The sequence below is a fragment of the Budorcas taxicolor genome, chromosome 14 (assembly GCF_023091745.1).
Source record: "Budorcas taxicolor isolate Tak-1 chromosome 14, Takin1.1, whole genome shotgun sequence".
Classification (NCBI taxonomy): domain Eukaryota; kingdom Metazoa; phylum Chordata; class Mammalia; order Artiodactyla; family Bovidae; genus Budorcas; species Budorcas taxicolor.
The window spans coordinates 24,042,467-24,070,438 of NC_068923.1; the positions used below are offsets into that span (position 1 = coordinate 24,042,467).

At 44.0% G+C, this 27,972-nt stretch overlaps 1 protein-coding gene across 2 annotated transcripts in view; it reads left to right on the plus strand.

Annotated features, from left to right (window-relative positions):
* ASAP1 (ArfGAP with SH3 domain, ankyrin repeat and PH domain 1) overlaps positions 1-27,972 on the plus strand; it is a 335,803-nt gene that overhangs the window by 250,254 nt on the left and 57,577 nt on the right. For both annotated transcript variants that reach the window (XM_052651849.1, XM_052651850.1), the window contains exons 8-13: positions 6,787-6,916; positions 8,280-8,365; positions 16,448-16,523; positions 17,939-18,025; positions 24,141-24,241; positions 25,219-25,288. In XM_052651849.1, coding sequence (XP_052507809.1) covers positions 6,787-6,916; positions 8,280-8,365; positions 16,448-16,523; positions 17,939-18,025; positions 24,141-24,241; positions 25,219-25,288 — 550 coding nt within the window. The remainder of the gene's footprint in view (positions 1-6,786; positions 6,917-8,279; positions 8,366-16,447; positions 16,524-17,938; positions 18,026-24,140; positions 24,242-25,218; positions 25,289-27,972) is intronic.

A 27,972-nucleotide genomic window follows, 5' to 3' on the forward strand; every position in this document is an offset into this window, starting at 1 on the left:
ACGCTTGTACAACCATCCCCATCACTTTTCCACCCCACCCCCTCCTCATTCATCCAGTAAGATAAAAACAGTGATTTGTGTTTTAAGCCAGTTGTCAGTGATTACATTTTTGTGAGTATAAATATGCTGAACATGCATTTGTGCTCAGGCTGTCCATGGGATTCTCCAGGCAAGGATCCTGGAGTGAGTCATTTCCTCCTCCAGTGGATCTTCCTGACCCAGGGATGGAACCCACGTCTCCTGCACCTCCTGCATCAGCAGTCTGGTTCTTTACCTCTAGCGCCACCTGGGAAGCCCTGAACATTCACGCATTAGTCTTTTTGTGGATCTGTTCAGTTCAGTCGCTCAGTCGTATCTGACTCTTTGCGACCCCATGAACCGCAGCATGCCAGGCCTCCCTGTCCATCACCAACTCCTGGAGTTCACTCAGACTCACGTCCATCGAGTCCGTGATGCCATCCAGCCATCTCATCCTCTGTCGTCCCCTTCTCCTCCTGCCCCCAATCCCTCCCAGCATCAAAGTCTTTTCCAGTGAGTCCACTCTTCGCATGAGGTGGCCAAAGTACTGGAGTTTCAGCTCTAGCATCACTCTTTCTGAAGAAATCCCAGGGCTGATCTCCTTCAGAATGGACTGGTTGGATCTCCTTGCAGTCCAAGGGACTCTCAAGAGTCTTCTCCAACACCACAGTTCAAAAGCATCAGTTCTTCGGCGCTCAGCCTTCTTCACAGTCCAACTCTCACATCCATACATGACTACTGGAAAAACCATAGCCTTGACTAGACGGACCTTAGTCAGCAGAGTAATGTCTCTGCTGTTGAATATGCTATCTAGGTTGCTTATAACTTTTCTTCCAAGGAGTAAGCGTCTTTTAACTTCATGGCTGCAGTCACCATCTGCAGTGATTTTGAAGCCCCCAAAAAAAGTCTGACACTGTTTCCACTGTTTCCCCATCTAGTTCCCATGAAGTGATGGAACCGGATGCCATGATCTTCGTTTTCTGAATGTTGAGCTTTAGGCCAACTTTTTCACCCTCCACTTTCACTTTCATCAAGAGGCTTTTTAGTTCCTCTTCACTTTCTGCCATAAGGGTGGTGTCATCTGCATATCTGAGGTTCTTGATATTTCTCCTGGCAATCTTGATTCCAGCTTGTGTTTCTTCCAGTCCAGCGTTTCGCATGACATACTCTGCATATAAGTTAAATAAGCAAGGTGACAATATACAGCCTTGACGTACTCCTTTTCGTATTTGGACCCAGTCTGTTGTTCCATGTCCAGTTCTAACTGTTGCTTCCTGACCTGCATACAGATTTCTCAAGAGGCAGGTCAGGTGGTCTGGTATTCCCATCTCTCTCAGAATTTTGCACAGTTTATTGTGATCCACACAGTCAAAGGCTTTGGCAAGTCAATAAAGCAGAAATAGGTGTTTTTCTGGAACTCTCCTGCTTTTTCAATGATCCAGTGGATGTTGGCAATTTAATCTCTGGTTCCTCTGCCTTTTCTAAAACCAGCTTGAACATCAGGAAGTTCACAGTTCACGTATTGCTGAAGCCTGGCTTGGAGAATTTTGAGCATTACTTTACTAGCATGTGAGACGAGTGCAATTGTGTGGTAGTTCGAGCATTCTTTGGCATTGCCTTTCTTTGGGATTGGAATGAAAACTGACCTTTTCCAGTCCTGTGGCCACTGCTGAGTTTTCCAAATTTGCTGGCATATTGAGGTGCAGCACTTTCACAGTATCATCTTTCAGGATTTGAAATAGCTCAACTGGAATTCCATCACCTCCACTAGCTTTGCTCGTAGTGATGCTTTCTAAGGCCCACTTGACTTCACATTCCAGGATGTCTGGCTCTAGATGAGTGATCACACCATCATGATTATCCAGGTCATGAAGATCTTTTTTGTACAGTTCTTCTGTGTATTCTTGCCACCTCTTCTTAATATGTTCTGCTTCTGTTCGGTCCATACCATTTCTGTCCTTTATCGAGCCCATCTTTGCATGAAATGTTCCCTTGGTATCTCTAATTTTCTTGAAGAGATCTCTAGTTTTTCCCATTCTGTTCTTTCCCTCTACTTCTTTGCATTGATCGCTGAAGAAGGCTTTCTTATCTCTTCTTGCTATTCTTAGGAATTCTGCATTCAGATGCTTATATCTTTCCTTTTCTCCTTGGCTTTCTGTTTCTCTTCTTTTCACAGCTATTTGTAAGGCCTCCCAGACAGCCAGTTTGCTTTTTTGCATTTCTTTTCCATGGAGATAGTGTTGATCCCTGTCTCCTGTACAATGTCACGAACCCTTCCATAGTTAATCAGGCACTCTGTCTATCAGATCTAGGCCCTTAAATCTATTTCTCACTTCCACTGTATAATCATAAGGGATTTGACTTAGGTCATAGCTGAATGGTCTAGTGGTTTTCCTTACTTTCTTCAATTTAAGTCTGAATTTGATAATAAGGAGTTCATGATCTGAGCCACAGTCAGCTCCTGGTCTTGTTTTTGCTGACTGTATAGAGCTTCTCCATCTTTGGCTGCAAAGATAAATATGTATTGTCAGTCTGAAGGTATGCTATGATTGAATTCCCAACTCTTTTTTTTTGTTTGTTTTCTTTTTCTTAATGAAGCAATTGCCTCATTTATTCATGTACTTAGTTGTACATGAATCTATTGTGAATTCTTATTATCCCAGCAGATGTCCAATACCTATTAATGTTGCTGCTGAGCAAATACATGATGTATATTATTATGGTGATTATATATCAGTTATCATTAAATTCTCTGTCAGTTCCTTTGCCTTCCTGGAGACATCCTTCCAGGGCCCCGTATGTCAGCAGAGGGGCTTCCTTCATAGCTCAGTTGGTAAAGAATTTGCCTGCAATGAAGGAGACATGGGTTTGATTCCTGGATCGGGAAGATCCCCTGGAGAAGAAAATGGCAACCCACTCCAGTATTCTTGCCTGGAGAATCACATGGGCAGAGGATCATGGTGGGCTACAGGGCATGGGGTCACAAGAGTCGGACACAACTGAGTGACTAAAGAGAGAGATGCCAGCAGAGCGGCTCTCACCCTGGGGCTCCCCCTAGTGGTAGGCCTGTTTCCTTGCCGTGGTAAGCCCAGAATTTGGTGAGCACACCACCTCTTCCCTGAGGGCTTCCCTGATAGCTCAGTTGGTAAAGAATCTGCCTGCAATGCATCAGACCCTGGTTTGACTCTGGGTTGGGAAGATCCGCTGGAGAAGGAATAGGCCACCCACTCCAGTATTCTTGGGATTCCCTTGTGGCTCAGCTGGTGAAGAATCTGCCTGCAATGCAGGAGACTGGGGTTCTACCCCTGGGTTGGGAAGATCCCCTGGAGACAGGAAAGGCTACCCATTCTGGCCTGGAGAATTCCATGGACTGTGTAGTCCAGGGGATTGCAAAGAGTCAGACACAACTTAGCAGCTTTCACTTGCACGACACCTCCAAGCCCTTCCCAGAGAGCAGCTCTAGAGGAGGTAAGATGTTCAGGTTTGGGCATGTCCAGCAATGCCTGCCTTCTGCCATCACACAGAATTGAGAGATGGCCGAATACGAAATTTTAACTTTATAATCATTTTCTCGCAAAATGTTGAAAGCGTTACTCCATTGTTTTGCGACTTCCAGTGTTGCTAGTGGAAAAAAAAAAGTCAGATGTCTCTGATTCCGATTTCTTTGTGTGTGTGACACGTGGAGGTTTTGGGGGGGCGTGGTTGGTCCATTTTCAGTTAGAAAGTATTCAAGTCTTCCCTTTATGAGTGGCCTTGCAGAGCTGCTTCATATGCCGTGGTGTGTGCACTGACCTTCTGTTTGTAGCTTTTTACTCCTTCATGAAAAGTCTGGAAACTTTTCATGTGATTCCTCAGGTGTGGTTTTTTTTTGTTTTTTTTTTTTAACACACCTCATCATACAGTGTTGGACTTCTAGCTTGTCCTTACACTTTTCTCTTTTCTGTCCTATTTATATTTTAGGTTATTTCTTCACCTTTTTTCCCCACTGTTTCCATTTATTTTGTGTGTGTATATTATTTTGGTTATCATGTTTTAAATTTCTAAAAGCTCTTTTTCACAATTAGTTGGGGTTAGGGAAGCTTCTTTTATAGTTTCTTGTTTTGTAGAGGCACTGTTTTAGCTCTCTGAGGATTTGGTTACCTTTTATAAATTTTTTTCTGCTTTCTTACTGCTCCTGGTTCCCTATGCCACCCCAGCCCTGCTGTTTGTCTTTTTTGATCTCTCCGTTTCATTTTGGGGCCTTTGCTCAATTATCCCTATTGTCCCTGACTGCCCATTCATATCTCAGAGCAAGGCACCCCACGTATTCACTGAAAGGTCATGTACGTATCAGGGTTTCTCAAGAGAACTAGAGCTGCCTCTTTAGGTAGTAAGTTAGGGGATGTCAAATCAGTTTTTTAATCGGGATTATTCTACATGTCAGTATCCAGAGGTCTGTCTTCTGGGACCACCCAGCCCCTTGTATCCCCATCTGGTGAGTGTATATTCTGGAAGCTGCAGAAGGCAGGGGACCCTGTCGTTTGGGGTGCAGACTTTTCTCTCTTCAGACCTGCTCTTCCAAATCTTTGTTGAATTCTCTCGGTTTTTTTTTTTTTTCTTTTTGGTCTCCAATTCCTGTCTTTGGGAGATTATACTTTTTTAATGACTTCCCTATCATTTTAGTGAGCTTGGTGAAGGAAGAATAAATAAATGCATGTGGTCATCACCATGTTAACCCAGCGTCTGTCATTGCTCAGTTGTGTCCGACTCTTTGTGACCCCATGGGCTGCAGCACGCCAGGCTCCCCTGTCCTTCACCATCTCCTGGAGTTTGCTCAAACTCATATCCACTAAGTTGGTGATGCCATCCAACCTTCTTATCCTCTGCCACCCCCTTCTCCTTCTGCCTTCATTGTTTCCCAGCACTAGGGTCTCTTCCAGTGAGTCGGGTCTTCACATCAGGTGGCCAAAGTATTGGAGCTTCAGCTTCAGCATCAGTCCTTCCAATGTATATTCAGGGTTATATTTCCTTTAGGATTGACTGGTTTGATCTCCTTGCAGTCTGTCATTACTATTAAGTTTTTCCCTGCTCATGTTCCCTCTCCAGCATCTGTAGCTTCCTGCTTCTCTTCCCACCCACACCAGTGGAGAGAGAGCTGAGGCTTATTCTCCTTCTGGTAAAATCCCTGCCTTCACACCCATTTAACCTGTGAGGTGCGTGATGGAAGAGTTGTTAGGTATGCCAGACACTAGGGTATTACAGTGAATCTCAGCCCAGTTTGTAAGTTTTTCATTGAGTTGATGGCTCGATTTTTCTACTGTGTTTGTGTGTTGGCAAAGATACTGGCTTTCTTAGGATTTGTTTTCCTATCACCGCAATTTAAAAGAAAACTCAAAGGCTAGGTCAGTCTTTGCTTTGACAACTATAAATGATAGGCTCTCTTTGGTGAGAACTTTAATCTTGCTTGTGAGTGAATGTGGGGAAAAAAATTTTGGTGAGAGATAATACTGGTGAATATTAAGTTTTACTGGTTGAGGTATATAGCATTTTTTTTTTCAACCGTGTGTCCAGTTGAATGAATCCTGCAATGCAGGAGGCGCGGGTTTGATTCCTGGATCGGGAAGATCCCCTAGAGAAGGAAATGGCAACCCACTCCAGTATTTTTGCCTGGAGAATCCCAGGGACAGAGGAACCTGGCAGGCTACAATCCATTGGGTCACAAGAGTCAGGCACAACTTAGTGAGTAAACCACCACCAGTTGAATGAAAAATGAAGCTGTCATTAAGAAAGTCTGAGTTAGAAAGAAATTAGAAGTCTGCTTTCAGATTAAATGGATTTTTAGAAAAAGTGCTGTGGCCATTGGTATCGATACCAAAATATTATCTGCCATAGCCAAGGATCCCCCTCAGATACTCTTGGTTTAATGTGCTTTCTCTGCGCTTATTTCCTTGACTCCCTCCTGGCCCTCTCCCAACTGAAGAACATTTTCACAGCATTCCAAAGAAGAGATTTGGATTTCTCCTAAATCTTGACTGTGTACAATCCATTGCCAGGTGGTTAAATGACTAAAATATCATTAGAGAGTGAAAAACAACCTATGTTTAGAGAAATATTGAATATTACCTTTGGCTAACTTTCGTGCATGCCTCCAAAGATCCATTATATACTCTTGAAATACCTCTCAAGTCTTATAGTCTATTAATAATCAAGATATGCCTGAGGCCTCCAACCTCCTGATTTCTTTTGTATCATGAAAGTGCTTTACTGCGGAAAAGGTAAACTGTCACAGTGACTTGATGCCAACCAGCATGGAAGAGAACTTAGGTGAATCCTCTCAAGGGTGAGATCAAAGTTAAAACGTAGGCAGTGTCCTCGGTGAAAATCCATACAACGTGTTGACTCTTCTTTGAACTTTTGATAGAAGCCGTCCGTTTAAGAGTCCCTGCCTCTTCCGGTACTCTTGCCTGGAAAATCCCATGGACGGAGGAGCCTGGTAGGCTGCAGTCCATGGGGTCGCTAAGAATCGCGCACGACTGAGCGACTTTACTTTCACTTTTCACTTTCATGCATTGGAGAACGAAATGGCAACCCACTCCAGTATTCTTGCCTGGAGAATCCCAGGAACAATGGAGCCTAGTGGGCTGCGGTCTGTGGGGTCGCACAGAATCAGACACGACTGAAGCGACTCAGCAGCCTCTTCTAGTAGTGAAGAAAGAGTCGAATGGCTGTCCTTAAAGACAAGAGTGTGGTTTTCTGGTTTTTAAATGCTGGCGTCTGCTTCGGTTACAGTACCAAAATTGAGAAGGAGAAAAGGGAGCACGCTAAGCAGCACGGGATGATCCGCACGGAGATCACCGGCGCCGAGATCGCAGAGGAAATGGAGAAGGAGCGGCGCCTCTTCCAGCTCCAGATGTGCGAGGTAAGGACCCGCCCTGCGCCTCGGCCGCGGTTCCCGCTCGCCTTTCCTGCTGGTCAGCCGTCCTTATGCTTAAACGCGGGCTGTGGTTTGATGATCAGAGGAGGGGACCGTTTCTCAAGGACTCTCTAATCTCCACTTTTCTCCAAGCCTTTTGGGATCCGCCGTCTCACTGTTGTCTCATATTTTGAGCCCGGGTCCTAGGGGGCTCTTTAAGCCAAAACGGGATTCTTTGGTGAGAACTTTAATATCGCTTGTGAGTGAGTGTGGAAAAAAAAACCAAAAAACTGGGAGTGAGAGGTAACACTGGTGAATATTTTTACTAGTACAGGTTGTACAGCATGGTTTTTGTTTTGTTTTGGTTTTAACCCTGTGTCCAGTTTGAATGAAAACTGAAATGAAGTAGTCAAAAAAGTCTGAATTCATGGGGAGAAATGCAATGAAAAGCATGTTACCGTAGCCTTAGAACCGTGGTTCTCAAACTGGGTTCCCATTGAACAGTGGCATTCCGTGACCTAGAGACCAACTCATTCTGATACTAATAGATTTTTTTTTTGGCAGTTTTCAGAAAATATTAAAGTAGATAGAATTTTCTCAGTTTCAAGATTTTCTTCCTTAATTTTTTTTTTTTTAATTTCTGTTCCGACCCCCCTCATCAGCCTTCAGCTCCTTCTGGGAGCTTATCTGTTCATGAACACTTTCACACCATAAACAAGTGAACAAGAAGCAAACAATATCAACAGAAAATCTTGGCCAGTTGTGAAAATCAGAGCCAGTAACGTTTAGCGCATAAATGGCAACCCACTCCTGTGTTCTTGCCTGGAGAATCCCATGGACACAGGAGTCTGGTGGGCCATCATGGCCATGGGGCCACAGAGTCGGACACGACTGAAGCGACTAAGCAAGCAAGTGCATTATTATTTTTTTTTCTTTCCCTTTTTAGTACCTAAAGTACTTTCCAATTTACCTCTTTGGTCTGAATGTTTGAGTATCTTACAGCATTTTCCTTAAAGAGAATGCCATTTGTCTTTCAGTCCATCTTTTAGGTTTTGTCCACATGAACAGTGAGTTTGAGATCCACTGAACTGGGGTGGGGGGTGGGATAATCCATTATTACGGAATGTTTTGCTGTGTTTGGTTTCCGCTTGTCTAGTAAACTAATCTTAAGCATTTCTAAAATGCTAACACGCTAATCAATTTGTGCTGCACACTTGTGACTGTCAGATCAGCGTTCCCTAAGTCAGCTCACACTGTCTGACTGCAGCCCAGCCTCCTACAGACTCATGATTGCTGATCTGGCGCCCAAACCCATGCCAGAGAGCCTTCTCTGTAATGATCGATGTCCAATTCTGTTTTATTTCCACAGTATCTCATTAAAGTTAATGAAATCAAGACCAAAAAAGGTGTGGATCTGCTACAGAACCTGATAAAGTATTATCACGCACAGTGCAAGTAAGTGGACGATTGCCACCGTAATCATCAGCCCACGCAAGTCTCCGCTGAACAGTCGCTTTCTTCCTTCTTTCTTCTCTGTCCTTCATTTGGTCCCTGTGCATGGTTGTTACAGTGACCGTCTGTGGCCAAATGCCGAGAAATGGTTTTGTCTTCCACCTTCCGTGTTTTCTGTAAATCAGTCACTCGAATTAAGGGCAACTGTTCGGCCTCTCTGAATGCCTTCTTACGGATTCTGGCATTGGCCTTGACAGCCCGTGGAGCTACCGGGGCAAATGCATGGTGGCTGTGTCACTCTGTCACTAAAGAGGCCTTTCTAGTAGCTTCCCTCCCCCACTTAACCTGGCGTCTTACGTGTTACTGGGTCATTTGTACAACATATCCCTACATGGGACTGGTTTTGTTTCATTTTTTGCACCATCCAAACTAAGGGCTTCCCTAGTGGCTCAGACCGTAAAGCGTCTGCCTGCACTGCAGGAGACCCGGGTTTGATCCCTGGGTCAGGAAAATCCCCTGGAAAAGGAAATAGCAACCCACTCCAGTATTCTTGCCTGGAGAATGCCATGGACGGACGAGCCTGGTGGGCTACAGTCCATGGGGTCGCAAAGAGTCGGACACGACTGAACAACTTCACTTTTAAATTAAGGGAAACTGAAAACTCTGGACGCTGGCAGCGCTTGGTGTTCGTACTTGAGCTCCTGTGTAGCTGCTGCTGCCTTTTGGGGAGGCACGGTTGGCTCCACGGGCCCCGCTGTGGCTTGTGGTGCACGGCCACCCTTGTATTATGCTTGTGGCACCACGTTGGCTTCGTCACATCTGCTTTACTTTCTGGGTTAGCTTTCTTGGGTTTTATGGTAGAATTTCTGTCTGAAAATGTACCGATTACTATTCAAGTCTGTACTAAATCCGTGGAATTTAGAGAGAAATAGTGCATGGACATTCCAAAATGGTCCAGGCAGCTGTCATACTTATTTATATGTACTCTTGCCTGGAAATCCCATGGACAGAGGAGCATGGTAGGCGGCATACCTATAATGACCGTAGTCTATAAGCAGTAGTCTCTAATTGGACTAAAAGTCCTTAGTATTATACTAGGTGAGATGCTGACTCTCCAAGAACTTAAATTTTGTAATTTCCTTTGGTCGTCTCTTGGATTCTTTTTTATAATATCATACCTAGGAAATCCTTTGTGTTCAACGGAAACATTCAAGGGAGCCAGCATTAACGTGATGGGAAAAGCACCAGGCTTGAGTAGGGCAGATAGGGGATTTCAGATCCAGGCTCTGGTAACCATGTGACCCTTGTCAGGCACTTCTCTAAACTGCAGTATCCTCATCTGTCAGGTGGGGTCAGGTGGGGTTAAGGTTCGTAAGTAGACCCACCTCAGATCTTGGGAAGATGCGAGAATTAACTGAGAAAATGCATATGCCTGCTGCACTGTGCCTGTTTGCTGCTTGGGTGATTCTAAGTGGAATTAAGAATTATTTTTATTATACAGGATTGTTTCTGTTCAAGAAGATCGAACTTTTAATGATCAACTTGTTATTTACATAAATTCGATTTTACTCTTTTCCTCTTTTCAAAGTAAATTCTACTTTCTATGAAAGTTTCAGATATAAGAATAATACAGTGAAATGGAAACAGTTCCATGTTTATAAGATAATTTGACCTGCTGAAGCCTCATCCTGAAGACCCAGACTAACCTTTCCCTTCTTATCACAGAAGGGTGCTTATGAAACCTTGAAATGTGTAGTGGTGGTCCCTGATTTTAGTTTAGGGGGAGTCTTTCATCTTTCATCAGTTTTACTTTTTCTCAACACAGATCTTTCTTTGAAACTTGTACAGAAATCAGTGAATCTCTCTGTCTTCTCAGTCACAATATTTGAGATGCTCCCTGGTGGTCCAGTGGTTAGGCTTTGGTGCTGTCTCTCAATTACAGCAATTGAGCAGCAAGTCTGATTTCACCTGATTTTAGAAATCTCTTTCGGTCTCAAAAATCTGTAAGTCATGTAGAAGGATTTAATGTAAACAAACATGAGTTTTCCAAAAATAAGACGTTATGTAAACTACAGATATATTAGCCTTTGTTGGTAAAGGTGAAAAGGAGAGCATCTTCCCTTGATTCTTGTATTTTTCTCCTTCCATAAATATTTATCAGTCCCCTAGCAGAAGCCAGGGACTTTGCTAGGTTATAGGGTGCAGGGACGTAACAAGGCTTCCGCCCTTGGGAGTTCATTGTGCGATGCAGGAAGTAAGTCGGGTCCATCAAGAATCATCACGCGGCTGGGAAGTGACTGATAACACAGAAAATCAGGAGGACAGACTTCTGGCTACAGAGACTGCTGAGGGCTCCTTGAAGGTGGTGGGGGCTGTTGGGACTGGACTTGGAGGAAGGCTGGCATTTGGACACTGGAGCCTGGTAGAAGCGTCTACCCCAGGGCAGAGAAAGATCAGCAGGAGGAAAGCCTACACACTGAACACCTCCCTGTGGGGAGAGCGATTCAAAGCCATCCAGCAGTAGAACTGGGCTATGTGGTAATCCGACCCTGGCCACCCGAGGCTGAGGCTCACAGATGCCATTACAGCGAGAGGCGAGTGGAGCTTTCTTTCCAGGACTCTTCTTCCTCCTTCCTAATTCAGTCTCCCCAAACCCTTAACAGATGTAGTGTGGACCTGTAATGCATTCTGCTGCTGCTGCTGCTAAGTCGCCTCAGTCGTGTCCGACTCTGTGTGACCCCACAGACGGCCTCCCACCAGGCTCCCCCGTCCCTGGGATTCTCCAGGCAAGAACACTGGAGTGGGTTGCCATTTCCTTCTCCAATGCATGAAACTGAAAAGTGAAAGTAAAGTCGCCCAGTCGAGCCCCCATGGTCTACAGCCCAGCAGGCTCCTCCAACCATGGGATTTTCCAGGCAAGAGTACTGGAGTGGGGTGCCATCGCCTTCTCCGTAAAGCATTCTACTTAGATGTAAAAAGAGAAATTTCATATTCTGAGAACCTGATTCCAGTTCTCAAAATGATTTTTTTTAACATAAAGTCAGGTGGAGCTCCAAAATGAATTTGCTCTGATAATCTCTCATCGTAGTGCTTGTACCTGGCAGGCATACAGCTGCTGCCGTGGAAAAATAAAGGGAGCAGAAAAGAAGAAGTGTCACTCATTTCAGCTCACCCACACCGATTACTCCTCACTTGCCAGCGTGAACATTGTCAGTAACATGCTGTTTCCAAGACAAATGTATTGTTCTACTGCTTAGCCACCCCTTCTAGCGGTGGCAAGCATCATTATGGTCTGCAGACTCAAGAGCACTTACGCACATTACTTTATCATCTTTCATCTTACAGATAATAACAGCTAGAATTTATCAAAAGCAATCAGGAAATTGTAGCTCAGAAAAGATCAGTAACTTGCCCAAAGGCACAGTCGTTCATTTAATAGATGCTCAATTAATATGTGTCAAAACAGACAAAGCACAAGGAACCAAAGGGGAAAAAAATAAAAATGGATTTCGAAGTTAAAAACTTGTGACTGAAAGGATACTGTTAAGAAAGTGAGAAGACAACCCACAGAAGGGGAGAAAATATTTGCAAATTGTTTATCAGATAAGCATCTAGTGTCCAGAATGTATAAAGAACTCTTACAACTCAAGGACAGAGAGCGCAGTTTAAAAATAGACCAAAAATTCAGGTATCCAGTTCTCCAGAAAAGATACACGAATGGCTAGAAAGCCCATGATTAAATGCTCACTCTCATTAGTCATTTGAGAAGGGCAAATCAGAACCCCAGTGCGATGCCTCACCACACTCGGTGGCCAGGACCATAATCAAAAGCAGCAGTGGCAGAGGGGTGTGGCTGCCAATGCAGCGGAGTAAGCCAGGGAGACGGGCTGCAGGACAGCATGTTCTAGAGATGACGTCCAAGCCAGACATAGAAGGGCAGCCCCACTGAGCCACCAGGAGGGTCATCCGTGCCCAAGTGGGTTTCAGCAGCAAGTAGTCTTAGCTGAGACGCCAAGAGAGGCTGCGGTGCTATTGGAACACCCAGCTAGCTGATTGCAAGAGATGACAGCTATATTAGCCCAACTCCTTTTAGCCTGGGTTTGTTTTCATACTGGTTCAGATTACTGAAAGAGGAAGAGTTGAGACACACAAGATTGACTTCTCAGCTTCCAGTATGGCACTGTTAGCTTGTGATGTGTTCAGTTAGACAGTTAGACACAAGTTCAGCCCAGGTGTAAGAAGTAGGGTGCAGGGACTTCCCTAGTGGTCCAGCGGCTAAGGCTCCACACTCCCAATGCAGGGGGCCCGGGGTTCAATCCCTGGTCAGGGAACTAGATCCCACATGCTGCAACTAAGACCTGGTGCAATAAAATAAATAAAAATAAATATTAAAAAAGAGAAGTAGGGTGCAAACTCTATCATGTGATTTAAGGAACTCAGAGTAGATCTGAAAAATATTTTATATGTAAAACTGAATTACTTTGCTGTATGCACGGAAGTAGCAACATTGCAAATCAACTGTACTTCAATTTTCTTTAAAAAATTGTTACTTTAAGTGAAAGAAGCCAGATGCAAAAGATTACATATGATGTGATTCCATTTAAGTGAAATGTCCAGACAAGGCAAGTCCTTTGAGGCAGAAAGCAGATTGTTGTTTGTTAGGGGAAAGAGGAAGATAGAAATTGGGGGTCACTGTTCACAGGTACAGTATCCTTTTTGGAGTGATGGAAATGTTCTGGAATTAGGTAGTGGTTGCACAGTGGTAACTGTACGCTTTAAAATGATGTATCATTTTATGTTACATGAATTTTATCTTACTTTTTTAAATGGGAAAACAAAAAAAAACAACAAACCAGAAACAAAGATTCTTGAAACTTAACAGTTGGAAGATGGCAGAACCAACTCTTGAACCTAGGTCTCTCACTCAGAGTGCATGCTTTCAGTATGCAGAAATTCTGATTTGTAAGCCTGGGATTGGAATTGGACGTCTGTATTTTTAAGAATCTCCACGTGCGAGTCCAGTCTACCACTCTCCACCTCTCTTAGATCTGAACTGTCAAGATGCATTTGCAGTTAATTAGCACTTACACTGCCCCTGTGCTTTCAAGTTTCTTAAATACCACAGGACACACACAGAATATATCTGGGAGAAAATGTCCCCATTACCTAGACAGCTGGGAATCAATACCTGACTTAAGCCAAACCTGAAGCTTGGATCTCAGGCTTTCCTAAGGGACTGGTGGTTGGATTGTGAGAGGGTGCTTTTTAAAAATTTTTGCTGTATAGTTTGTTTTATAGAACCGAACTCTCTGCTATTCCAGGGAGTCGTAACTGATGAAAATAATGCTCTGTGAATCTTTCAGCTTTTGGCCAAGCAATACCAAGCAGTACATGTGATAAAGGGGTATCAGGGAGACCTTCTGCTCTCTTTCTTTTAAATTAAAAGGAAGAACACAACATATTCCTTCCCCGTCACTGCTTAGAGTGACTTAAGACAGAAGCGAGGTACATGGCGACTCTCAGGATCAAGAAGGTTCCAAGTTGTTCTAAGGAGGGTGTGTCTTGCCTGATGGGTGGGTGACGGTGTTGGGCACTCCTGTGCTAGCTCCCAGCCTCTGGAGGTGTGTCTTAGCTCTGCAGTGTAAATGCAGGGGTCATTCCGCCCATCAGTTGGCAGCTTACCTTTTTCTTGCACCCAGTATCTTTAAAATGTGGTCATATTGCTTTCAAGCTACTTATTTTAAAAAATGAACCAGTTCTGCTGTGTCCCTAAGTTCAGAAAAATGAAGAAGCCCGTTTCGCTGGCCTGTGGCCATCAGGCGTTGAGCTGTTTCTCTGTGCCTGGCAATTTATCTTGGTGCTCATGAGAACTCTCCAAGGTCCATGCCATTCTGTTCGTTTCCTGTAAAAGGACATCAAGGCGCAGGGCTCCGGAGATTATGCTGTTATTCAGTGGGAGAGCGAAGATTTGGGCCCAGATCAGCCTTGTGCTTGAATTACCTATGCTCCAGAGATGGGAAAACGGATACTCAGATCCAAACTCTGCACTTAAGGACTTGACCTCTCTGAGCCTATTTCTTTATCTGTCTTACAGGTTAATGATAATAATTGCCTATTTTGTTAGATTGTAAAGAGACCTTTAAAAGGGGATATTTCATGAACTATGCATAATGATGAGTGACTGGCACTGAGTACTCAATTACACATTAGCTGTCATTATTATTATTATTACATCATCACCTATTTTCCACATTATTTCACTAACTTACGGAGAAGTTGGCCAAGGGACAAGTGGGATGTCACTCAGCAGTTTCCGCTTCTGTAGGGAAAGCATCCAAGTCTAGGTTGAGTGATGGGTCATCAGAGCTGACACTGGTCTTTCCCTCTCCAGCCAGCAGAACGCTTTCACCAGTAGTGGCTCATCCGATGCCCCTTGAAGTTCAAAAAGCGTCCACAGGTGGAGCTAAGCATGCTCGTGGTCAGCCAAGGGCAGTAACCCGCCCCAGGTTATTATACATATGGTGAGGTTTGGAGCCAAAATTCGATACGCTTTTTACTCCTAAGGCCAGGCTTTTCCACTGAAAGGGAACCAGGTCAGAGAGAGGGAAGAAGGGCACAGGGAGGCGGGGCCTTGGTGGAGGTTGCAGCTCTGAGCCCCAGCCAGCAGGCAGCAGCGTGGAGCGTGGATAGGCGGGGTGCTTGGGGCTCTGCTGACCGCAGTGCTGGCCCCTGGGTGTCACTAGGACTGTTGGGGGCTGTGTTGTTCCCCTGCAGCCTCTGCCCCCCGCCCCCGGCAACCCCCCTACCCCCCACCCCGACCCCCACTTCCCACCAAAACCCAGAAGTTGGCCCTAAAGTAATCATCTGAGAGGGACTCAGCTCAGCCTCATCCTCCTAGGCTAAGTGTTGATTCTTTGATTTTATTTTGCCTGAGTAATATATGATCTTAAGAAAATATTTAGAAAATGGAGCTAATGGGAAAAAAAATGGGGCGGGGGGAAGGGGACTTGTAATCTCCTTACTCAGAAATTTACTGGATTTACGTATGTGACTTGTTTGGTTTACAAACGTTGGATCGTACTGTAGATTAAAATCATCCCTCCTTAGGTCGATTTTTCCTAGTCTGTGTCACATTCAGAAGAATTTAACTGTAGGCAGATAAACTGCCTGGGTCTTTCTTCAGCCTTTTGACTGGTAGGGATTATCCCTCCTTCCAGCCTGCTTTCACTGTAGGTAAAGAACTTCACGTTTTTATCAATACCATCTCAAACTGAAACCATCCCTCTTTCTCCATAAAAATGTATGTTTTATAACATTCATTGCAGGCTGTTCAAATCTCAGTTTGCTTCTTCTTCACCTGGAGCAGCACTGTCCAGTAGAACTTTCTGAAGTGATGGAAATTTTTTAAAATTTATTTTTAATTGAAAGATAATTGCTTTAGGATATTGTGTTGGTTCCTGCCATACTGAAGTGATGGAAGTGTTGAAATTCTTTCCTGTCTCACCTGGTATCCACCAGCCACATGTGATGACTGAGCACTTGAAATGTGGCTGGTGCATCTTCATGAACTGAAAGCTTTCCAAATTCATTGGTACCACTGATTCGACAGCCTTTGTTTCAAATATGTTGGGACACACAGATCTTGGGAAACAGAAAGAACCCTTGCTGTCCTCTGCCCTTTATTGCTCTCCTTAATGTCCAGTTCAGCTTCATTTACTCCACTGGTTTATGTATCTGTCTCTTTTGAATTCAAATTTGGCACAATCATGAAGAAATGTACTTCGTACAAATCAGAGTGTTGGGACTATAGCTGTTGCTTGCGTATCCATGTGACACCTGCTAGCATATGTCAAATGGTGCCTATAATTTGGGCTCCCCTCATAGCTCAGCCAGTAAAGAATCTGCCTTCCTATAATTTGTCAGTACATCTTTATAAAATACTGAAGTTAGTTTTGTAAGTGTTTTGTATAGATATATGGATAGAGAGTAAATGTGTACCTATGGAAATTTCAGATTTTTCAGGTAACTATGGTTCATATTGTTATTTTAAAACCGCTGGTAAATCTCTGTTGTTTTCCATTGTAGTTTCTTTCAAGATGGTTTGAAAACAGCTGATAAATTGAAACAGTACATTGAAAAACTGGCTGCTGATTTGTATAATGTAAGTTCTTTACAAAATGCATGCACTTTAACTTGGTTTTGTGGATAAATAACAGTAAATTTGTAATCTGTATTCTAAGAGTGCTAAAGAAAAGAAGACAGGGTGAAGTGATGTGTCAGCATAAACCTAAGGCCGATAAACTTTTCTTTCCCCTCCAGTTTAACTCGGAGACATCATCCCTGGTCAGATATTCCAGAGTATGTTTCTGGGACATAGGAAGAGCAGGGTAGGGCAGGGAGCAGGTGGATGGCCATTGGTTCTGAATGACTATCATCACATGAGTGCCCTTTCATCAGCAGTTGCTGAAAGAGAAAAAGAAATTTTTATCCTGGAAGGAAAGCAGCCAAGTGACTGTCTCTGAATGAGGAGATATTTATGATTTTTTTTGCTTGCTTGCTTGTTTTATATTCCTTCTCCTTTCTTTCCCCCTACTGTCTGTGTTTTGCCTTTATAATAAGAAAATCAAGAGGAAAACTTTTTTGAGCAAGAAACTAAATGCCTATGTAGAAATCTCAAAGTTGTTCTTCATGAACCAGTTGGCAATGAATAATATTAAAAGTATATACAAGGACCTAATGTACAGCTCATGGAACTCTACTCAGTGTTATGTGGCAGCCTGGATGGGAGGGGAGTTTGGGGGAGAATGGATACTTGCATACATATGGCTGAGTCCTTTTGCTGTTCACCGCAGCATTGTTAATTGGCTGTACCCCAATACGAAATAAAAAGTTGGAAGTTTGGGGGTGGAAATGAACATTCACTTTCAAATTTAAAAAAGAAAGTATGTATTTAGGAGTGTAACTGCATGTACTCAAATAAAGTTTTAGTGTTACAAATGATACTCTGATAGAACTTCAAAAATACACAGCTGTGAATTTTTTCTGATTTTTCTTGAATAAGCTAACATGGCTCAGGTTGCAGTTAAATTCCAAGTAATTAGAAAAAGCAGCACCAAAGAAAAAGAAAAGAAGAAAGGAAAGCAGCACCAGTCCCTTGCCCTCGTGTAAACTTTGTAAACTTTCGTCTATGCATTAGCTCTGGGATTCCGGTCATTCTGAGGGTTGTCTTCTGGCCATTCAATCACATCATGGTATTTCCGCTACCACCCTTTGAAAAACTCAAATGACTCAGTGTTACTTCTTACCTTTGTTTAAAATAGTCCTTCTGAGTTAATTGTCTAGCCTAGACGTACTATGTAATAAGAAAGCCTGTTGCATTATTCACTAATTTCCAACCTCACTGGTAGTTTAAGAAGATGAGAAAATCATGCCTGTCAAAAATGAGACCATGTGAAGGACTTTAATGAGGAAATCAACTGTATAATTGTTTGATGAGTGGTATTTATTTGGATAAATTAAGCTCTGCTCGTAAATGTATGAGAGATGAGTGATAGAAGAAATGTTTTTCTCTCATAGATCAAACAGACCCAGGATGAAGAAAAGAAACAGCTGACCGCACTCCGAGACCTAATAAAGTCCTCTCTCCAACTCGATCAGAAAGAAGTAGGTGGTCTCTGTGTTTCCAGCAGGGCTCACCTTCTGCGTGGGGCCTCGCATCCGACCTGCAGAACAAGCGTAGAGAGGGCTTCCTGCCAGGGTGGTCATGGTGTTGGTGGGGACAGATGAGACCCAAGATACAGCTGTCATCTAAAACGCAGTAGAAACAGCCTCTGGGTTCCCATTCCCTCCTTGTAAAAGAACAAAAAATGATGTGCCCAGTTCCGTGACCAGATTTGCCATCCTGGCTCTAAGAGGTATGCTTCAGAAGAGCAGCCCCCCACGCTTTGAAGAGTAAGCATTGATGAGCACACCCCCATTCCTCTTAGGTCATCCCGGTCTTTCCAGGCAGCTAAGAGGAGCCTGTCTCATTCTACCAGAAAAATAGAGAACTTATTTGATGCAGAGCATATAGAGCTTTTGCCCCAACAGTTAGAGAAATTAATGTGAGGTTGTCCTTGTGGGCTGAAACGGCCTATATGGTGAATGGTTAAGTGTTAAATGAATGCAGTACACATCCTTAATGACTAGTCTCATCTGTTCGTTTGGTCAAGCATTTAATGAATACTTACCGTGCACCAACAACTGTTCTAGGCACTGAACTTGGGTCCCTTCCGTCAAGGAGCTCATTGCCTAGTAGAAAATAGTCAGCCGTGTGAACCAGCGATCAGACCTACAGCAGTATGGGAGCTGTAAGAGATTGGGAGGGGCCGTGCCAGAAAAGAAAAGAAGCTAGAAACACTCGGTCGGAGTCCGCAGCCCACCTACAGCCTGGGGCAGGGTGGGTGGAGGAGTGAGACATGCTGCTTCTGAGGCAAAAACCCAGACGTGGTTGTGGAGGACCTGGGGTGCAGCTGAAGGGAAGGGACTTCACGTGAAGGCACATGGGGTGGTGCGCACCGTTCATTGCATGGGAGAAGGTAGTGCTTACGTTATGAAATGACGATGGATTCAGTTTAAGTGCAGTACTTAATCAAAATCACACAAAATACAGCACTTTTTAATAGTGCCAGTTCCTCCCTGTATTATCTCACAATTGCAAGCTGATTTTTTTTCTTTTTTTAATTTTTGGCTGCACCGTGCATCATGTGGGAATCTTAGTTCCCCAGCCAAGGATTGGACCCACCCTTCCTGCAGAGAAAGGCAGTCTTAACCACTGGACCTGTGGGGGAAGTGTCCCCCTTGCTTTTTTTTAAAATGTTGCAAACTAACCCTCTGTAAATTCCTAAAGTTTCCCAAAGGGGTTCAATGAGTCCAAAACAGGAACAAAGCAAACCCCCTCAAGCATGTACCAGCACCGTTAATCTTAAAGCAACCTTGAAGGTTCCCTTGACTGAATGACTGTCACCCTCTACCCTCCTGCCTCCTCAAATCCAGTTTTTATATAAATCCTGGGTGTTCATGCAGTGACTGGAGCCTGTAGCCCTGCTCTGAGCTTGTACCCAGCTCACCCAGTCTCTGCAGCGTCTGCACCTGTGCTCTGAGGCTTCAGATAATGCTTATTGCTGGCCCTGGGAGAAGCTGTCTCCTGTAGCTTCTTACTTCTTACTTCTCAGTGTAAGAGCCCTAGAAATACCCAACTGGAGGGGTAAGAGCTAGGTCTCTGTCTGGGGAGAAAACAACACGGTTTTTAACTGGCAGTTGTAACTTAAGCACTTCCTACCTTTGTTTTGTCACACGGGTTTACCTCTTTCCTGTGTGTGGAAGCTTTCTTGGGAGAAAAAAAGATTATTACAGTCCCTTTTTATTTTGCATAAAGACTATTCTGCTCACACTAGTTAAACAGCATAGTTGCATCTAAGCCTCTCATACGCATGAGGGAATCCACATGATTTATTTTAATTCCACCCCAAATTAATAAATAAGTTTTCATTAACACCACGTCCAGAGTATTTTACAAGTAAAGTTGACTTTTCACAACATGCCTGTCCCATTCTCATGGTGTTTATCATCTCTTGTCACAATATATCTTTAGAAGGTAATGATTTTTAATGACTTAGTAAAAGGCTGTCCACTAGAGAGTTCTTGCACTCCAGTTGGGAAGAGTGTAAAATAATCTAAAATAAGGACTTGAGAAATTAAAGTCCCCCATCAAATCATTCAGCCTCCTCACCCCCACCAGCTTCAACCTGACTCCATTAAAGGAAGCTTCAAGAATTTGAACTCTAAGTAGGATCTTTGGATTTTTGGTAGATGCATTTTTTTCCTTGTCACAATTCTTTATTGACTTTTGGCAAATGTTTCAGGAAATTAGTTATCTCAGGTTTTTATAATAGCCTAACTTTGTAAAAGGACTGTTTGCCTTAATACTATTTTCAGGGTTGAAAATATTTTATTTTTAATGATGCTATCCATAAATCGTTCCCCAAACTCCACCTTCTTTTTTTGAGTCTGTCTCAGTAACCCATCTTAGTTTGCAAACTATCTGTATTTTGCTCATCTCTCCTTTCACAGTATCTGGTACGTTGCCTGGCACCCCAGACCAACTCAGTAAATATTTAGTAAGATGAAACGAACTCCTCTGCCCACTCCATTCATACCTTACATTAGAAATTTGAAGCTTCTATAAATAGAGGTTTAGTTATAAATTGGATGCCAGAAACAGTTATAAGCCATTAAGTCAATGAGGGTGTAATTGCTTGCAGTTTTAGAGGATGTGAGATTCTGCTCCTTTGTAATGCATCTTATATGTTAGTAAGGTTTTCTAATAAGAAGGTAAGCTAATTTGTACTGCTAATAGAGAATAGGAAATTGAGCTAAAAAAATACCACCATAGTTTCTCATTCTATGGTTTACATCTCTTGACTCACATCGTGGCATTTATCCGAGGTTTTCTTTTTAAGTGTAAGTCTAGTTTTAAATTGCTTGCCTGACTGAGTTTCATTTGCATCTCCCTTTCCTCGGCACATATTGGTTCCTGTTCTACTGTTAGAGGATTGACAGTCTATTTCATCCCTTCAGCTGTGCTTTGTTTAGTTATTGTGTGTGTGAGAGTCACTCAGTTGTGTCCGATTCTTTGCGCCCCCGTGAACTGCAGCCTGCCAGGCTCCTGTGTCCATGAATTCTTCAGGCCAGAATACTGGAGTGGGTGGCCTTTCCTTTTTCCAGATTGTTTCGTTATTAAGTGTTAACAATTCTCCAAGATTTACTTTCTCGAAAAATAGAATCCTCTTTTTGTTTATCTGGAGTGCCATGCTGAACCATCATTTCTCAATATCATAATCATTTGTGTGACTTTCTTAGGTCATAAAACTCATTAGTAGTTAGTTTAGGATTGTTGATGCTACTTCTGACTCATCACTTCCTTCCTGCTTGGTTTAATGAAACAGACTTCTGGGGTCAAAGCCTAGGCTTCAGCCACTTTATTAACCTTTAAAACTATGTTTGTCTGATATAAAGCAAAGTGAAAGTGAAGTCGCTTAGTCGTGTCCGACTCTTTGCAACCCCATGGACTGTAGCCTGCCAGGTTCTTCGGTCCATGGGATTTTCCAGGCAAGCAAGGAATATTCAATATGCTTGTTATTCAGAATTTAAAGTTAATTTAGGCTAGTAAAAATATATGTAAGGAATGTCTTAGTAGTAAGTTTATAGAATATAATAGTTTTCATCAATTGTCACCATCTGAATCCTTATTTTTTAAAAAAGATAAGTACTTTTACTTTTTTATACTTGGACCTTTATCTTAAATGTTAGCAGGCCAGTTAAGGTGAAAGATGAATAGTTTTAAAGCATTTAGACAGACTAGGAATTATGTGAGCAGATAAAGAGAAGTTCATTGAAAAGGGGTCGAAGGAAGATAGTTATTCTTTTAATAAGAATCTATATCAAGGAAATTTTAGAGTTTGTTTTTAATGTTGTGGGGAGGTATAGATGTGGCAAAGATACTGTTAAGTAATTTTCCGTAGTTAAGTGATTTCCCTGGGATTTCACTGGGTTAAAGGCAGGAACTCTGTGGGTTTCATTTATCCCAGCCTGTTATTTTTGTCTCATGGCTCAAGTCTCTACCACCTGATCTGGTTTTCTGTCCTCATATTTCTTGACTAATATTGTGGACACACTGCTGCCTCCTTGAAAAAAATCGCAGGTGTCCCCACCGTTGTATTGGGGTGTCCCTGGAGGCACTGGAGGAGGCAGACTCCTGCCTGTTTGGTATGAGGTCGGTCCCTCAGTCACAGCACCTGAGTCCAAGGCTGTAGACCCTGGTTAAAAGTAAACCTGGAGGGGAATTTTTCAGCATTCCTAAGCTCCCCCCTTCCTCGGATGATTAAAACTGTCCAATGATATATTTCAGCTGGAGGGAACCTGGCCAGTTAAAGAAATGACTCAGATTAAGAAAACAAGCAGGGACTTCCCTGGTGGCCCAGTGGTTAAGACTCTGAGCTCCCAATGGAGGGGGCACAGGTTCGATCCCTGGTTGGGGAACTAAACTCCACAAGCTGCATGTCCAATAAATAAATAAAACAGACAAAAAAAGAAACCAAGCAGAGTTTGTAACCTCTTTAGTCTGAGTCACTGAGCCCAGTACAGCATGCAGTCAGCTCTCAGTTACCCACACTAGTGAGCAGGACAGCGGGGGCCAAGGGTGAGCGTCCAATTCCGGGACAGGTTGTGTCCCAGCCAGCGTCCTCAGCACGTTTGCAGCACCCGGTTTTTAGGGAGCATCCGGGGCATGCTTTTGAACAGTGAGCTCATGGTGTGTGCGGTAGCCCTACGGATTTCCCTGCAGCTGTTACTGACATTCACCGAGCACTCACCCAGCACACGCTGTTGGTCCAGGGGATCTGGAAGGCTAGGGAGAGGCCGTCCTGGCCTGGGAGGCAGGCCGTGGGCAGTGATCAGTAAATGTGCCTCAGCCTCCTGCCTCTTTACCATCATGCTTCAGGGGTTGCTTCTGAGCTGTTTGTTTTTATTTTTATTAAATTCTCTTCACTTCACATAAATCGTAGGAAAACAAAGGGTCTTCCTACCATTTGTTGTTTTCTTTAGACTTTATAAGTAAAGAACTGGTTTTTTTTTTACACATAAACATGGTGAGGTTTGTCAGCCCTTTAATCTTGGTGAAGTGTGTGCTTCCTCTTCCATTCAGCTTTCTTTTCCCTCTGTTCTCAAATGACCTGAAATGAAACTTGATAAAGATGTTTTCTTATCCTATCACCCAAAGTTTATCATGACTCAGAAGTGTGAGTGAGAGAGAGATACCTAATGTTAATTATCCTTACAGTGATGTTTTCTCTGTGTGTTGTAAAAAGTGCTTAGCCTATAAACAATAAGACTATCAATGAAATTAACTGTATTTTCAAATGTTCTGCCTTTTTTTCCCTCTTGCTTTTGCCCTTCCTGATCGAAGTCTAGGAGAGTAAGTCAATGCGTTTTGTCAGACCGTATTGTCTGTGTCTAACGCCCCGTGTTCTCGTTCTACAGTTCAGCGTCGTCAGTTCTTTTTTACATTTCCACAGTGCAGTCTTTAGAAACGAGGGGAAAGCTTTCATGGATGTTACATCGAGCTTGTCTGCATCTGTGTTGTCCTGTCACCATGTCATACACTTTTCCCTGCCACCATGTCATACACTTTTCCCTGCCACCGAGTCATCTTTTTAAATGCAAAGCATGGGTATAGGTGTATTTTTACAGAGTACTCATTAGTTGCAAAACAAGAGTTTTATTGCAGTTCTTCATCCCTCACTGAGAAGAGGTACTTTTTGTTGGGGGTATTTTAGCAGAAAAGGTGAGGGACAGGCAGCGTGCCCGGAGGAGGAACTCTCAGGGTGCATGAGCTTTGCTGGGTGCCCACCTCACTTCCCCTAGCCCTCTCTGCGCTCGCCTCTGCTGCCAGCGTAGACTAGTTTGAGTCCTAGAATAGCTTGCTGCTGCAGTGTCTCTGAAGTAGAGCTGGCTTCCAGACTAGAAATAGGAGACCCGGACCCCAACCCTCAGCTCAGGCTTGTCTGGCAATTGCTTACCTGCCCAGTTTCCTCCGCTAGTATATGATCAAGGACCCGGCAGCTCTCAAAAGTCCACAGTTCTCTTAGCTCCAGACCAACAGGCCAAGGCTCCATGGCAGACTAGAGTCAAGGAGTGAATTGTCTCGGCGTGAGTCTTATCCACGGCGTCTCCTTTCTAGGATTCCCAGAGCCGGCAAGGAGGCTACAGCATGCACCAGCTGCAAGGCAACAAGGAGTACGGCAGCGAGAAGAAGGGCTACCTGCTGAAGAAGAGTGACGGGTATGTCCGCAGCCAGCCTGGGGTCCCCTATGTGCTCAACATCCTTCCAGGGGCCAGTAGCCTAGGGACCTGCCCCAGCCGCTCAGGCAGGGAGACGCACTTACAGTCTCGCGTGCACCAGCTTCGAACGATGCTTCCCTCAGGCAAGGCTGAGAGTTAACCTGCTGTCTTTAGAAGCAGTGGTAACTGGCCTGTGTCCACAGATGGCACCTGTGACTTGTAATGTGTGGTTTGAGGAAGGCAGGGACTGTCCCCACGCGTTCAGCAGATACCTTCTGGGAGTCCTGCGTGCTACGCACTGTTGTAGACGCTGGGGATACAACTCTGAACCAAAGAAAGTCCTTATCGTTACAGAGCTTACATGCTCACCAGGGAGGCAGCCAATCAAGAAGGAAATGCATTTATACATATATGTATAGAAAATGTAGAATGCCGTTTCATAGGTCTGAAATTTTAACTTTTCTAGATGATACCCAAAGTATCTTAAAACAGCTTGCTTTTTCAACCAACAGTATGCTTCAAAAGTCTACGTAGGTGGCCCATATTGTAGCTGTTATTCTTTGTAAATGCCTGCATGGTACCCTGTAGTATGAATGTAACAGGAATCATTTACGTATTCTCCTGCTCTCAGATTTCTGTTGTCTCCCGTTTTCACTGTGAACAACAGTGCTGTGGGCTTCCCTGGTGGCCCAGTGGTTAGGACTCAGCTTCCACTGCAGGGGACACAGGTTCAGTCCCTGCTGAAGGAAGTTCCACGTGCGGTGAAAAGCGGCCAGAGGGGGAAGAAGCCCAGTGCTCTGGTGCCTCCTTGTGTGCCCGCTAGTCTGCATTCCCCTCCCCCTGGGGTGATAAACGGCAGCCCAGGCCCTGGCTTGTGTGGGGTCTGCTTGCGGGCTTTTGTGATGGTGGTCAAGCATGACACCGTGCAGCTGCGTGAAGCAGGTACTATATCAGGTTGTGTTTGGCTCCATCCTTAGGATCCGGAAAGTGTGGCAGAGAAGGAAGTGCTCCGTCAAGAACGGGATCCTGACCATCTCCCACGCCACAGTAAGTGTATCCGCTCGTTCACCACCCTTGTGTCCATGATGCCTCTGGCCACATGGCCCGGAAAGCAAGTGCATGATGTAACCAGCCTGAAAATCTCCCCGCGTGTGTTTAACGTGTGGGATTCAGTCCGAGGGTTTAGGAGATTCCTTCACAAAAGAAGTCTGTCCCTCTTTGTCCTGCCTGGTTCTCCTGTTTCACCAGAACTTTGCCTTCTGCTCCCTCGAAACCGAATCAGGCGTTCCTTTACTTTTTTCATCTCATCTCTGGGAAAATATTATTGGCTGTTCTGAAGTTTTAACACATCTAGATGCTACCCAAATTATCTCAACAGCTGGCTCTTTCTTTAGAAATCTGTGTAACTTCACACGTACGTGGAAAACCTGAAGTTCTCTGAATCCCAGGTTCACCATTTGCCTGGAGAAAAGCATTTAACTGCCAGAGGTGCTGGTGATGATTGAATGAGGCACCATGCTGTGTGGGGGCCACAGTTAATAGCAGTTGGTATTTGTGTTACCAGCTAGTACCAAACAGCAGTTGCTATTTGTGCTGCCTCCTCCTCGGACGTCCCTGCAGGTGCTGAAATCTATTGACAGGCAGCCTGCCCTGCCACACACGCTGGAAATTGTGAGTCCACCTCAGCTGCCCCCAGAGCAGACCAGGGCAAGTGGGTCCTCTCCACCTAACCTCTGGCCACCTCCCACTGGTTTCTGTTAACCTGGTCCCTACTTTTCATTGGCTTCAAGCCACACTTTACCACCAGTTACATCGCTTTGTAATCACATAACCTGCCCCCACAGAATGATCTCTGTGGCCAGTTTTAGCTGGCTTCTCCAGACATTGCAAACACCTCTGATTCCTTAGAAACAGATTGAAAATCAGGGCCAGCAGTTTCCTGGGAAAACATGCCGAATTCAGTGATCTTTTGAAAAGTGGATAAAAGAGCTTTTTTCGGTCAGGAAATACAGGGTCTTTGTTTGGGACCCCTTTATTAAGACAGGGGAATTCCTCATGCTGGAAGGGCCCAGTCACTTTGGCAGGTTCTTCTTACCAGGTTGACTTGGGAGAGGGTCAAGTATGTGTTTAGATTGGTGAGCCATGGCCTGTTGGCTTGACCACACACTTGCGTTCTGCTCCAGGGACCATTCGTCTCTCTAGCTGACTGTTTTGGAAGAAATCCATTTTCTGTTTACCTGCACACATCCCCAGAGATTTCTTCTATAATTTCACTGCTTCACACATACCTGTTAAAAGACTTTTTTTTTTTTAATTTACTATTCAAAGTAATGCAGTACTTGGGGAATCAAATTCAGTGAGACCCTCTGAATCTGCTGTCACAGTAATATTGATCGAGTCTAGTATCTGTTCAGTGCAGCATGAGATGTTTTCATTTAAAAAGCCAATTCTGACAAATCTGTGGCAAACATTAGCGTAAAGCTTAAGGATAAAAGTGTTTATGTTAAGCCACTAGACCATTATAAATAGATTTCTGTATCTTTGTGTTGTTTGCTTTTACTTTGGTTTTTTAGCATCAACATATAATACAATAGAACAAGCGTTCCAAGAAAGAAAATACAAGGATTCTATGTGACGTACCGCTTGACCGTCATGATCCTGAGAAACTAATTTCAAAAGTGTAAGAAGCTAGTGTCCTGCTTGCCTCTGAGTTCCCAGTGCCTGTGTTCTTTCTACTACATAATAGTCCTTTCCTCTGATGCCAGCTTTTGTTAAGATACTTTACTCCTCACCTGTCAACTGGGATATTAACAGTTCCTGCCTTTCAGTGCCATGAGAGTTAGATGATTCATTTAAAGCTTTATAGAGCCTGGACTACAGTAAGTTCCCTCAGTCGTGTCCAGCTCTTCACGATTGAGTGGACTCTACCCTGCCAGGCTATATCCATGGGGTTCTCCAGGCAGGAATACTGGAATGGGTTGCCATTCCCTTCTCCAGGGATCTTCCCAATCCTGGGATTGAACCCACATCTCCCACATTTCCGGCAGATTTATTTTTACCATCTGAGTCACCAGGGAAGCCAAGTGTCTGGTAAACTTAAATGATTACTCATCTTCGCTGGTGGTTAAGGCTCCGAGCTTCCAGTGCAAGGGGCATGGGTTTGATTCCTGGTCAGGGAACTAACATCCCACATGCCACGTGGTGTGACAAAAAAAAAAAAAGTTTAAAAAAATCTGATTGGGATGACGTCACCCATCACCGTGGGCCCAGACTGCCATGATTTGAGTCAAAATAACACTGAATTCCTCATGCTGCTGCTAAGTCGCTTCACTCGTGTCTGACTCTGCAACCCCACAGACTGGCAGCCCACCAGGCTTCCCCATCCCTGGGATTCTCCAGGCAAGAACACTGGACTGGGTTACCATTGCCTTCTCCAATGCAGGAAAGTGAAAAATGAAAGTGAAGTCGCTCAGTCGTGTCCAACTCTTAGCGACCCCATGGACTGCAGCCCACCAGGCTCCTCCATCCATGGGATTTTCCAGGCAAGAGTACTGGAGTGGGGTGCCATTGCCTTCTCCGTAAATCCCTCATAGTAGTGCCCAATTCATAGGTACATGTAAAGATTAAATGAGTTCATTTGATTACAAGTAATTAGAACACAATGCAAGTTGGAAGTAGCACTCAATAAATGTCAGCTGTCCTTATTGCTGTTACTATCACCTTCTTCCCTC